Source organism: Zerene cesonia, chromosome 17 (assembly GCF_012273895.1).
Source record: "Zerene cesonia ecotype Mississippi chromosome 17, Zerene_cesonia_1.1, whole genome shotgun sequence".
NCBI classification, from domain to species: Eukaryota; Metazoa; Arthropoda; class Insecta; order Lepidoptera; family Pieridae; genus Zerene; species Zerene cesonia.
In genome coordinates, this window is record NC_052118.1 from 2,090,198 (window position 1) to 2,105,243 (window position 15,046).

The following is a 15,046-nucleotide window of genomic DNA, read 5'->3' on the forward strand; positions in this document are numbered from 1 at the left end:
GCGTATTATGAACGCAATTAAACTAAATGCTTAAGAGAAAGTTTGTTCACCATTGTATATGCCTGATCCTTGAGTGAACTAAAAGCCTTATACGTATCACGGGCGAAGCCAATTATATATTTATATGAGAAATATTTATTTTGTCATGCAAAGACGTTAAATGCGGTGCTTTCAAGCCTGTGTCAATCAATAATAAAAGAAATGGAAGAGAAAGCTTGGTTGATATTAACTACATCACGTTTCCTTTACATTTTCTACTAAAACAAGCTTATATCCTATTCGAGATTAACCTATTTTCATAGGAAATTGGAAACGCGCCACATCGGGAATAGACATCGTCACAACGAAACACAAAGTGCGTTTTTATTATTACCATAAAATAACATCACGTCCCAATTTCCTAAGTGATAGGGAAAGGTTTAAAAGGGCGATATGTAACTATTTTTGCACAAAAAGTATGTAATAGAATCTCACAATTATTATCTAGGCACAACGACGTAATCCTATTGTGATAGGTACTTAGTGTTATTTTAATTAGAGTATTACTATGCAGTTACTCAACTGGGTTTTGCCTCGGTTTTATTGTGATAATAACTACCAATCAATCTAATTTGCATACACTACCTTTTTCTCTACCTCTCCCTTCTTGTGCATTTCACTCTCTCCTCTCCTATCCTATCCTATCTCACTCTCTCCATTTCTCATCCATACATAGTCACTGCATAGTATAAAACAAAGTCGCTTTCTCTGTCCCTATGTCCCTATGTATGCTTAAATCTTTAAAATTACACAACGGATTTTAATGGGATTTTTTTAAATAGACAGAGTGATCAAAAGGAAGGTTTGTATGTATAATAACATCTATTAAACTATTCCGAATGATCGCGTGTGAAGCCGCGGGCAAAAGCTAGTTCTATTTATAAACCTATTCACGTCTCCTCCCAAGATGTATAGGAGTGACAAGATATAAAACATGAACAACCCATCCACGTCGCCCATAAACATTCCGTGGGCTCTAAACATTATTTGAACGCAGTATTGGCAAGATGTTCGCCATATAAACCGGCGCGATTTGGCTTCGTTCCTATGTCCGAGCATAAATTGTGCCGGACATCTGGTTCAGGTGACTTGTACTCTGGCAACACTGGCCCATCGTTATTATTATGGTAATTGATAGTCTGCTGTGTGGAATTTGTTATTATTGTTTTATCAAATGGCAGATTATTAATATATATTATTTCACCTTTCCTTCATTAATTCATTTGGGATTTCTAACCCCCATACCTAAAACAACGATCTCAGTAATAAGAATATTATTAATTTACTATATTGGTTGAAAAATAACGTGATAAAAAATCAAAATTATAATCTACGAAAGTAGGTGATTTGCTGTCTTTGGCTTAGTTATAAATTAATAAATATTATAAATTCTATCGATGTTGCATCAATTGTATATTATTTACTGTATCCTTTTTTACTGTTATGATAATGTCTTATTAATCAAGAGTAGATTTTAGAATTTTTGAAAGAAAGGGTATTTTGTAACCTAATCATTGGCAGAGTTAGCTTTTTTTATGTACCTACATACATTTAACTTAACGTAAACACCAGCCCAAACAATTTAAACTGAATTTAGCGAAGAAGACATTCTTCAAATATTTTGTCATTATATCTATATTTAAAATTTGTTAAACATCCGTTGACTTTGAAATTAACATTGAAAAAAATACATGCTATTATATTTTAGCGTTATCAAAAAAATATTCAAACACTTGGAAGACCTTTATCAATGGACACAGTTCCATGCAACACTAATTCAAAACCTACTCCATTATTCACAAGTTTTGTATTTTTCAAGTGCCATCATCACTTCCAATCATATTTGGTAAACAGACGCTTTTATTATAACATTAATTTGAATGCATCAATGTAAAAATGTAAATTATTCCAAATTTGAATGTTTTTGAATATTTTCAAACTGTAAATATTTTATTACAAACAGCAGAAAATAGGATGATTATAACAGGGCTTATTACTCTGCATTTCACTTTTGAATCAAGGCGGGTATTTATTCCAATGAGGAGGCATTAAATAAATGTCAATTCACATATTTACAAGTGAATGACACCAATCACGTTATGTTGATAATAATATATACATAATTTAAAATTTGAATGGGCACAATTAACATTTTACATCTATTTGGACAAATATTTATTAGTGAAGTATGTGTAATTAGATAGATCAGAATCTGTAAAGAAGAAAGTTTAGAATCTGTACAGATCATTGCTACAAGGTTTTCAATTAATGTTTCAATAAGATATTTTATAATGTTTAAAGATATTGCTTTATGTAATGACAATTTCCTAAAACATTTCAATCCGTACAATTCTTCATTTTTTTACTAATTTGCCTTATTTATAATTATTGCCGCAATTTCAATTAAATTTTAAAAATTAATTGTACATACCTTATTTTTGGTTATGAGTTATGGGTAATAAGTAATTAATACGGTTATTATAGGCTAGAAAAACTCACGTCTACTTAGTACCTGTACTTATAAAAATCCAAATTGCTTCGGACGTTAGCATGAAATAAATGTCCATTGCATATCTGATTTAGGACAAAAACAAAACCAAAAACAAACATTTCGATTAAACAACGTAGACGAGCATGGTAACGTTGAACATTTTCGGATAAAAACTGACAAAACCGACCTAATCTCGCCTTGAGTGGGCATGGCATTAAAGATATCCCAATGACGTCGGCATTTGTAAAACTAATTTTGTGCGACATTTTTCCTGCTAATAGTGATTAAACTTCTGTATGAGTATTGCGTATAACATAAGTATTGTTGATCGTTGACTGAATGAATATTGACTTTAAAATACGTTGTTTTATACAAGCCAATAATTGTAATAAGTCATTACTTATTAAGATCCTTCTAGAAACAGTAGTAAGTACCGCCTCTTTGGTATAGTACTAAACGCTTGAATGAAGAACCGGGAGATTCTGGGTTAGATTCCCGGTAGGACGTACAAAAAAATATCTCGGTCAGGTAGGACATATAAGGCTGATCACCTGCATGATAAAGGAAATCGATCAGTGAAACATATGTATATCATCTGCCCCATACCGCAAAAGGATGCATGGGATTTATCTTTTAGACTTCGAAAAATACATACAAATAGTACAAATAGTAGTTAGCTATAGCATCGAAGGAAAATGTAAAAAACTGTCATCCATGTCGCCCGTCAATAGTTTTAGAACGAAAGCAATATGGATGACGAAATCTCGGCAACTTCGCGGTTTTTATATTTTTTCAGATTTATCCAATTATTCTTGCCAGTTTTTCGCAGTGAGATTGCACCGGATCGGAAAAGTAATTTTACCTGTACGGTTTCGTTTGATGTGGGTGCTGTAAAATATTAAAAAAAAACTTTCGATGAATCCAGCGAACGTTGGATCAATCAGCGAACGTAAGATAAGCTTTTATTTGTACATATTCTGAGAATAAAATATACTGATTTTAATTTGGTTCTGTGTTATATTTGTTAATACACAGCGTATATACTGTAAAAACAACTATATTCTGAAACTTCATTTTTGAATCTGTACTGCCTCTCGATTTGACTTTATTGTTTATTGCAGATCTGTAAAACCGGATTCTAGAATGAATATAAAATAATATTTCTTGCATTTTATAAATCCAATTACACGAATACATACCACACCCGTTGCGGTACCTATTCAGAATATATTTCGAAGTGACGTGCTCGAATCTTTCATTTACACAAAAAAAGTCTCCACTTTACAAGCAGCGCCAGAAATCTGTTACTGTCTTATCAGTTATAAGAACAAGGGTCTCAAGTAGGATGTGATGAATATCTCTTTAGTTAAAAACTAATCAATCACAGGGAACAGCTGACGTGCGAGATTCCACTTCTGCGAAACGTTCTGCTATTACGCTTTTTGTTGCTCTTATAATGGACATGTGGCGAGGACGTGAGGCTCTTAATATGTGTATCTTTACTGATCTATAAAGTATTTTCTAATGCTATTGTGGATCAGATATTTTCTGGGATTGTTTTCTTGTATCAGTGTATTTTAACATAATGATATCGTAGGGGTAAATTATTTGAGTGTAGGGAAACTGAATTTTTCGTATTATAATACTACATACCTATATCTACGTATACGTGATATATTATTACCGCAATTAAGAAATGATAATTTTTTTGTATTTGATAGTTCATAATGTTATATTGAGAAAAATTGGTTAATACAAAGTCCCTTATACATTTATATAACCGTTACACTTACATTTAAAATTTATTTTCATTATTAAATGTTAAATATTAATAGCAAAACTGGATCTATCTACGTTAAAACTTCCCACTGAGAGCGTCTAGCATCGTAAAAGGAAGGATGAAAATCAGTGCATAACTTTGAATACGTTACGTCTCAAGGGGGATAGTCATTGACCTCTCGAGTTAAACGAAGAATACAATATTATCCTTCCACATGTATTATTTTGCTTTAATTTTATTATTACAGGTATCATACATGAGATAGACAAATAATTATATAAAACAAGATTTTTTTCAACTTCATCATCTCAGGGATTTTTGATGTGGATTGTTTTTTTATTCGTATAGGTTTTGTTCTATAATTAAAGAGCATTTATAAAAATATTGCAAAAATTTAAAAAATATACAATTTTTTTAATTAGTCCAAGAAAATGGGTAGGGTAAATGCGAATTTGAGATTAAAACTTGAATTTTTGATATAATTTACTTTGAGGAATCTAAAAATGAACTGTGCAAGTTTTTTTTAAATTCACCCCCGAGAAGGGGTGAAAAAAAAAAATAAAGTCGTTGTTTTGAAATTTTGGCGAAACCGTAAGTGTTAGAAAAAAAAGTTTTAAATAAAATTTGAAGAGCGTAAAATTTTACACAAAAATGTTTCTATGACTTTTTTTCCTAAAATTGAAATTAACTGAGATAGGGTAGTTAGAAGGTAGGGGATGATAACTGCAACTTTAAAAAATCATAACTTATTGAAAAATTGATAAAACTCATATATTTTTTTAATTAAATTACTTATATAATTATAAACTTTGATCCTAGAGAAAAAAAAAAATTTTTCAATTGTTTATAACAAAATTATAACAATTTGAAATTTTTAATTTTCAAATTAAACCAATTATATATATAATTATATTGATATGATTATATATATTATAATTTATAATATATATAATCGGTTTAACTTTTTTAAAGTTGCAGTTATCATCCCCTACCTTCTAACTACCCTATCTCAGTTAATTTCAATTTTAGGAAAAAAAGTCATAGAAACATTTTTGTGTAAAATTTTACGCTCTACAAATTTTATTTAAAACTTTTTTTTCTAACACTTACGGTTTCGCCAAAATTTCAAAAAAACGACTTTATTTTTTTTTTTCACCCTTTCTCGGGGGTGAATTTAAAAAAAACTTGCACAGTTCGTTTTTAGATTCCTCAAAGTAAATTATATCAAAAATTCAAGTTTTAATCTCAAATTCGCATTTACCCTACCCATTTTCTTGGACTAAATTTTGAGACTGAGACGAAATTAAGTAGGTATGCTAATATCTTATATTTATCGGAAAAATCAGTTTTTATATGAATAGTAGGAATTATCGAATCAAATGAAATCAACATATCGAACTCCACACAAAGAACAAAGAAATCCAAAAATACTTCACGCAAAGAGCACAATATAAGATCATATTGCTGAGACAGCGATCTCTTCCAGACACACCGGTGATAAAAGAGAAGCTGATATTATTTTCTTTATTAAGAACCCTGAAAAATGGGCGCTAACTCTAAAAACACATAACATTTACTGCAAAAATGCAAGTCGTTTCATGATAAAACTATAATAACAATGAAACGGTGTTTCATTTTAAATTAACAGTGTTAACTTTTTGTATATTGGACATTTATGAAACATGCTCCACGTAATAAAATTACTGAGCCAGTTTAAAGTTATTAACGGGCAGTTACTTTTAACAGCGTTTTTTATTGTTAACTCGATTCATATACGAGATGATAATCGTAAATGTGTTGAAGTTTTTAATTTGTTTTATATGCAATATTTCATTAATGGTATACTTTTAGCCGCAAAAACAGGTGTTGCAAATAACACTGAATGGGAAGAAAAACATTGTTAATATAAATTCGTTACTAGGGTCGCTAGAAATTGTATAGTTATCTGATAGATTACCTAAAAGCTTTGCCATACAGGTATTGATTAGCGCGCGAATGATAATAATTATAATTTAAATCTTTTTGCCTTTACAAATCATTAAACTACTGAGTAGTAGTAACGTTGTCAAGGACTATTATCTGAAATAGTAAAAAAGACCTGGAGTAAAGATCACTGGTCTCCCTCGCGGATATGTGTGCGTGTGTGTTCGTTTAACTGTGTGCGTGTCGGAGATGTGTTTATATGTTGTGAAATAGAGGACTAGCTTTTCGTATTTAATAAATTATCAGTTTGTTTGTAGTCTAAAGTTTTCAAATAATAATAATTCCTTGTATTTTCCACATAAACACATTGACGAAATAGCGATCTTATAAAACTTTAACTCCATGCCATGCTTTAACTTTCAATCGACTGCAATACTTCAAATTTAATCAAGTCGGAACTTCTTTAACCATATACAGGAACTTGGTCGTATTGAATCAAGTTTTCGACGATAACATGAAGCAAGAACTAGTGCTAGTTTCTAGTCTGTGATACTTTGAAGTTGAGTCGTGGCAGAGGCCACGGCTGGGAGGAATGACGTCACGTTTGACTATGGCTAAAATTATCCGTAAGACACATTCATTGTTATAGTTATGTGACTTATTAATAGTTTTGGTTATGAAGTTTTCTTACAGTCACGTAAAAAGGATTGTGCAACTATTAATACGGGTTTTTTAAAAAAGAATGCAATTAAAAAATAATAATTTATTTAATGGTATTCGTGTTTATCTAAATTTAAGTATGATTTTAAAGTAGGCATATATATTGTCTTTTGTATGTCTTTGTTCTAAATGCGATTACAACTTATTATCCTGTACATTGATGTCCAGATCTAAGTCCACATTAAATAAAAATCTACTATAACTATTCGTTATCTTTACCGTGGATTGAATCAAACTAACCCAATTTAACAAAGGAATGAATGTGCCTATACTATACTGAAAGTAAAAATCAGCTCACCTATAACGTGCAGCACGAGTTTATAATTTCGGGTCGGCGACACTTTGAAATCGACTCGGCAACGGTATAGCGCGCGGTCGGTGGGGATAACATCCCGAATTTTCAGCGCTGAATGCGGTGACGCGTGCCAGCGGGCCCTCCCCGCAAGTGATGCGTCTGCCCAATGCGCTGACGGCCCTTTTACTCTGCCATCGTAACTGAAACAAACATACTTTCAATATCACTTTGTTGTCATTTTTAGTGCAGTCGTGTTTATGCTCATAATGTAGATTAAGGCATTCAAAGTTGTGCCGAAGCGTGCTCGACTCGCACAAAAAAGTAGCATAGTACATATTAACATAGTACCTCAAAATATGTGAGTTTAATGTGTTAAAAAAAATAATGTTACCATAAAGGAATTTTACCGGTTTTTTTCTTTTGAAAAACTACTTCGTATGATATATATAATTATTCTTCTTTGTATAAATATCAAAATATATAGAAGTTTCAAAGCTTTAATGCGATTTATTTTCTTATAAAGTCCTTGCGGTATTAAAGGTTGCTAAAAGATACTTCCACGAGGCAGCAAAACAAGAGAATTTAATGCCATTCCATTTTATTTATGCCCCACCTTGGTTAAAGTCTTGTCAGCTTAACAATTTTCGTAATAAGCGAAATCGCAACATCTCCGTTTCCTCGCAGAGAGCTACATAAAATACGGGAATTAAGAAATCAACAAACAAGTTAAATAATTGACGTCGTACCGCTTATTCCCTACAATATTATCTCGAGCCATTTATTCTCCAAGTTTCGGTAGAAATTCGCGTGAAGCTAGCTATGCTTTCAAATATAAACGTTTCGACTCATAAATATTTCATAACTAAGCGGGCTTTAGGTGCCTTCCTAACTCTTAAACGAAGTTTGGAAATGTAATTCCGATGTAATGAAGCATTGGATTGACATGCTATTGCATGAATATGTTCGTAATTTAGGTCACATTTTTGGCCACTTTCTGTTATAATTATATAAGATAAGATACCGCACCACATATGGTATACTTTTCAACAAACACCACTAGACAGTATAGTAATATATGAAAAGAAACTTGTGATACGAATCGGTTTAACGCAATGTACTATTTATACAATTAAGATGAATCTTTAATTATTAAGAGCTAGTTAGTATGACCTTAAACAAACTAGTAGCTCAATTAGGTAATACACGAGTAACAAGACAAGTCTGTTCCACAATGGTCGTCTTAACAAAGAGAGATGAAACCAGGACTTCTGTAGCAGTTCGTTAAACTTACTCAAACTCAAAAAAACACTTTTCCATCGTAAGAATATTGAATTTCCTTCGCCGTTGTTTGTTCGCTCATCACCTACGTTCAATTCACTTAACTCTGTTGCCATGCCACCACCAAAAATAAATACGATTATCATAACTTCGATATTTAGTGAATTAAGAGAGGCTTTTAGCTTTCTGCCGCAGACCTTAATGGTGTAATTATTTATCATCTGCGGTGTCTGTACAAATCACAGCTACACATCTTAATAGGTAAGCTTAATAGTTGCTTGTGCAACTATAGAACTGAATTAATGTGAATGAGGTAGGTCACTACGCGCTTATATATTTTGGGAACATGACACTCAGTGCTTTAACAAAGTAATTGTATCTATTTAATGAAGCTGTAATTAATTTATAGTGTTATACTATTGATATGCTTAATAAATGAAAAATTTTGAAAGAATTGAAAAAAATTGATCACGAGGCGGTATTCGAACCCGCGTCTTTTTGCCAAACCGTAGCAACGTTTAGCCTCTCGGCCACCTGTTATCCCGAGCAAAGCCGAGAGGGTAGGCGTTGCTACTATTCTTTCAAAAATTTCTCATAATGTAGGTATTTCAGTTACTTATCTATACTAACATTACAAAGAGGTTTATTTTGCCACTTTGTATTTGTAGGAGATATCTTCGGAAGTAATAATCCGGTTATGAGAATTATTGTACGACTAAAACTATAACTGTACTATTGAACAATATGAAAAATCATAATTTATTTAAATTCTACATGTACATGTTAATCTCTTCTATATTATTAAAGCTTGTAAATAATCCAATTGTCAATTTATATCCAGAACTTATCATTTTCCCTTAAGGTTCAGATTCCTGCACACGTACGTCTTATTTACAACTTCCAATGAATTTATCACGTACTACAATTTCGGGAGAATGAAAGCAATATAAGCTTTATATATTTACTAATACCCATCGATCATTAGACCATACACTTAACAGGCTTACTATAATATTCATCATAATCCATCACGCGACATTTTTCTTGGAATAGCGACACTGATCAAGTTAATATAATTGATATTAGATTAATAAATTGACGGACAAGCTGACTACGGAAGAAGGTTTTAATAAATGTGCGTTGATAAAGCTTCAGCAAGGTTGCAGTTAATAATTAGATTGCGCTTTATATAACAGGAATAATGAAATTAAATTGTCAGTGATTATTTTTATTAATTCATTATAGTATAAATAGTATACAATAGTTTTTATTTTACTTGTAATGTAAATAGTACAGAGATTCGTACTCTATTACTAGTTTAACGCAGTTCAGAGAACTCTTATTATAGGTACATACTCGAAGTTGAAACAACAGTCAGGGTCAAACGTCATAGGTTATACTGGAAAGGCATTATTTTTCTAATTTTTACCAGCAACTTAACAATGGCAAACACAGTAAAAAGATTTAGCAAAATCGGCCCGGTCTTTCCAGCATCATTTGGTGAACAAAGAAAATGGGGACTCGATTTTATCAAAAATTATGAAGGTTTTAATAGATATCATGTATATACTGTAATAAAGATCACCGCTGAATTATTCTTTACTAGCTGCGCCCCGCGGTTTCACCCGCGTAAGTACGTATCCCGTAGGAATATCGGGATAAAAATTTGTCTATGTGTTATTCCAGTTGTCCAGCCGTCTACGTAACAAATTGAATTGCAATCGGTTTAGCAGTTTTTGCGTGAAAGAGTAACAAAAACACAGACACACATCTTTATAAACTTTCGCATTTATAATATTTGTAGGATTACAGTATAATTATTATAGAAGTTGTGTGGAATGCTTGCGTATAATTAAATATTTAATAAAAAATGTTATTAAAACGATACATTTCATTTTACGCATCAAGTAATTGAAATTGAATACATTTTTGAGATATAATGTATTAATCTTGTTCGGTATAAATCGGAAATGTTATATTTCCTCATATAATATCAACATTTTAGGCTTTCTATTAGGTAATAATATAAGTGAGTTTATATTAAAAGCACCGACCCACTTTCATTATTCGTATTTCCTTTATTTTCGAAGATATTGGCCCAAGAATGCCTTTCTTTGAATCGTATTGCGTCAATATTATCGAAGGCCAAATTATTTTATTAACTTATTTCATAGAAATGAGCTTTAAGGCAACGTATTCAATTTAGTAATACAATAACATATTATTTGTGATATACGCTTTTCTGTTTGTAAATTGAATTGAATTTCGGAGTTGAGCACGTTTCGGCACGTTTTTGAGTCGGTACCACACCCTCACAAAAGGTCCACGTGAAAAAGTACTTTCTACTGTTTTTCGTTCGATGAGTGGGGGAGCCGGTATCCTTTTTCTTACCCTCCCTAACCCATCTTTTTATTCCCGTCGTCAATCTTTCCCTTGTCTTGTACCCCTAAAAGCGGGCAACGCATTTGCAGCGGGTAAGGTATTTGTTCATGGGCGGTGATTGTTTACCATCAGCCGAACCACCAGCTCAGTTGCCCGCTATGACATACAAAAATTCAATGCTCAGAATTGCAATATAATACAGGTTGTATTATATTCAATGCTCAGAATTGCAATATAATACAGGTTGTAGCTATGTAATAAGCAGTGGTGGCTCAGTGGTGAGAACCTCGGACTTCAAAATCGATAAGTCGGGGTTCGAGACCGGGAGAGCGTGCAGGAAATAAATTGATTTTTCAATTTATCTGCGCATGTGGATAACATCATCACTGCTTAAAACGGTGAAGGAAAACATCGTGAGGAAACCGGCATGTCCGAGAATCAAAAGTTCGACGACATGTGACATCTGCCAACCCGCACTTGGCCAGCGTGGTAGATTATGGCCTAAACCCTCATAGAAGGCCTGTTTCCCAGCAGTGGGAACATATATGGGCTGATGATGAATGAGCCCAGCTGATAGTTTCGAGACAGTAATAGTTTAAAACGTATTCCGTGCTACATAATAGAGAGAGATTAATATTTAGCCAAAATCGAGACGATGAACAGCATGTCTGGATTAGCCAATAAACAACATTTAGACGGGTGTATTCCACGTGTGAAATTATCACCACATAAGACTATAAACGTTCACCACTAAAGCATGCATAAGCATTTTAAAATCCACCTTTATAATTTCAGTGTAAAACGTCGACACCGCATCGCTTGAACCTATAATAGCTGGAACGATAAAAGAACCCGTATCTAGTCCACATACAATCAGAGACAAACAAATAAGCATTCCCCACTGGAGAATACAGCAGGTCAGCAATAATGTGGTAACAGTTCATTTTACGTAAGCACTCCCTCAGCGAATACATGCAAATTTGTATAGGATATTATCTTTGCTCCGTATAGTCTTGGAGTTCGTTTAAATAATTAAAGCGCTTTGGTAAATTGCTAACCGCCCAGCTTTGTCCAAATTGAACACGTGGATATGCTATGTATTGCCAACCTTTGTGCCAAATTCCCTCCAAATCTGGGAGGCATTTTGTTCTAAAAACATGAAAAGATACATCATTAAACCTTTAATTATAAAACTGTTGAATAAAGCGACATTACGAGATGATTTTTTGATATCCAGATTCGTCACATTTTATCGATTCTAATTTTATTTCTTACTCCTTTAAATCAAAGTAAAATAAATAGTGTTCCAAGGAGCTATAATATTATTTAAATATCTTTCATTTGTTAAATATAAAGGTCTAAGAATTTATAGCAAAACTTGTGCGCAGTTAAACTAATATAATGTCAGAAAAGAAACGCAATAAATTTGAATATTTGACATACTATAATAACTGGTAAAATATAGATATTTATGCTTTTGCTCACAAGTTCGCTTGCGAACCTTTATATATTATATAGCTAATTTAATGTTGCAAGACTCATTTGTAAATAGTCTATAGTAGGTACCAACATACATTTATTGGGTAATCCATTTTACAAGTGAGTAAGTCCAATAGATGTAAACTGTTTTGTCGTTAGTTTATTAAATTTATATGAACTAATAACCTCTTTTTCTAATTTCAACACGCTTTCTACCGTATTGCTTGTAATATACGTTACTTCTCTAGGAAACAAACGCATACATATGTGACGGGTGTATTATGCCACAGCGATGAGTATAACGTCATACACTGCCAAAAATCAAAATTAAATTCACACAAGCGTGTATTTCAAGAATCTCACACGCTAGATTCACAATGGCGTCGTTATGCCATTTTCTCGAATATTCTACACATTCAACGTTACAATTTCTTCGGGGTCGTGTCGAAACTAATTTGACATCCGCACGGAACGGCCATGCATAACAAATGTGCCACTGAGTGATGTATAAAATATGCACGCATTGCCTGATTGTGATTTACTCGGCTTTACTTCATATTGTTATATGATGACGTGTCATATTTTTCGGCAGTTTGACGCGAACAGTTCTTAATGAGTCGTCAGTCGACCCTGTAATAGGTTCAAATTCCTTTTGTGTTCCTGTTTTGTTTTTTATTGTCTCTTTTCATATATTGATAAATGCTCGTACAAACTCTTTTACAACGTTTTATTTATATTTAAACAAATATAAGGATTATGAATCTAGGCAACTTTTGGTTAGTACTTTTTGCGTCTTGTTTGTGAAATAACAATTGAATAATGTAGTATAGTTTTAGTACAGAGATAGATGAGAAACAGGAGATATTTCCTTGCAAAAAACAAAACCGAAAAAAAGAGTTTAAAATTACGTATGTCTCAGTTGTTGAAATGCTACGAAACAAAAAGAAGCAGATGCGACCCAATTAGATTTATACCTCTGAATTAAACATGGGACAATTTTTAATTAACAAACCCTACATAAGTTGCTCTATTTTAATAAATCATTACATTATTCGATTAAATTTAAATTATTGCATTATTATCAATTTTAGAAAATAATTGAACCAGTTAATTATGTACCAATTTAATTCTAAACCATAATTGAAACTTTACAAGTATATAAATATTCAGGGTTCATAATATTGAAATATATTGAAACAAAGAAAAAAATAACGAAAATACACTATACCTACTAAGTAGCTAATGCTAAAAAATATATAAAAAAGAAGGATATAAATTAACATCTACACTAATATTATGAAGAGGAAAACTTTGTTTGTTTGGTTGTAATGAATAGGCTCAAAAACTACTGGACCGATTTTAAAAATTCTTTCACCATTCGAAAGCTACATTATCCACGAGTAACATAGGCTATATTTTATTTTGAAAAAAAATAGGGTTCCGCAAGATATTTTCGATTAACTGAAAAAAATCAACCAATGAAGTTACTTATTTTGCGTACGCTGCCTAAACTACAAAAGATAGAACCATAAAATGTTAGAATTAATTGTAGATCTTATAAATATCTACAAAAAAGTCCGCGACACACCATACCTATCTATGTCGAGTGAGGCACAACAACCACATTTTTATTTAAAAATCTTGAATTTTTTTGGACTACATTTAAACGCGTTTATTTTACTCACGCTATTAATCCTTATCAAAATAAATTATTTCATCAATAAAAACAGTTTATGTTGATAATATTTGGTCTTTGAATGATTATAATTGGACGTTTAGTTTTGAAGTTGTGGTGAAATTAAAATATTACGATTTCTGCTGCACGGCCCGTTGTGAAGTGGGCGTCGATAAACTGTTTTCGCGTGAAAAAGCACCTTACAAACATCCATATATTCATCTATACCTAAAAACTTTAACGTTTATAATCTTAGCAGGATCTGGCTATAGAAATACCACGGGCGAAGCCGGGGCCGACCGCTAGTATTATATAAAGGTGATCCATGCAGTTTATGAGTCTTAGCGTATTGAAGAAACCTAAACTCTCCACTGATTTTCAGTGGATACCAATTTGACCCCCTGACAGTGGCATTATATACGAATTATGAAAATGAAAATATAATATTGGCAGAACTGTGCCCGTTTTATCAGATTAATTTATATATAATTGAACTGCACGTTCTGAAAGCTTTCTATTGCAGAAGGCTTCTTTTGCGGGTATCGGAGCGTCACTAATCCTTATTAAGCTGTTATGGACGCTCGGGTCCTTTTTTTAAAACAGCTGTTTTTACCTTCTTTGCTTCTATTGTTTAATAAATGTTTATTAAAGTGTGAATTCGAAATATGATTCTGTGTTAATACACCAATAATTTATTTAGACTACGTGTAAACGTACGATATACATACATAAATCTATTCTTTCAATGATTAAAAATAACAAAATACAGATAAGGTTGTGTTTAAAAACTGACTTCAATAAAAGAAGGAGTTTATGAGTTCGTTTGTGTTTCTTTGGGTTTACCTCATAACTTTTTACTGGGTAAACCGATTTTTAAGATCCTTTTTTTATTTGAAAGTTGGTGCCTGCCATGTGGTCCCACTTAAATTTGGTCTAGTTATGACAATTTAAAGGCGATTGAAATGTTCATTGTTTCTTTATTAC

The 15,046-nt window shown here is 32.2% G+C and overlaps 1 protein-coding gene across 2 annotated transcripts in view; it reads right to left on the bottom strand.

The window, feature by feature from the left end:
• Nucleotides 1–15,046, bottom strand: part of LOC119833426 (nephrin-like) — a 151,138-nt gene that overhangs the window by 36,876 nt on the left and 99,216 nt on the right. For both annotated transcript variants that reach the window (XM_038357422.1, XM_038357421.1), the window contains exon 4: nt 7,252–7,448. In XM_038357422.1, coding sequence (XP_038213350.1) covers nt 7,252–7,448 — 197 coding nt within the window. The remainder of the gene's footprint in view (nt 1–7,251; nt 7,449–15,046) is intronic.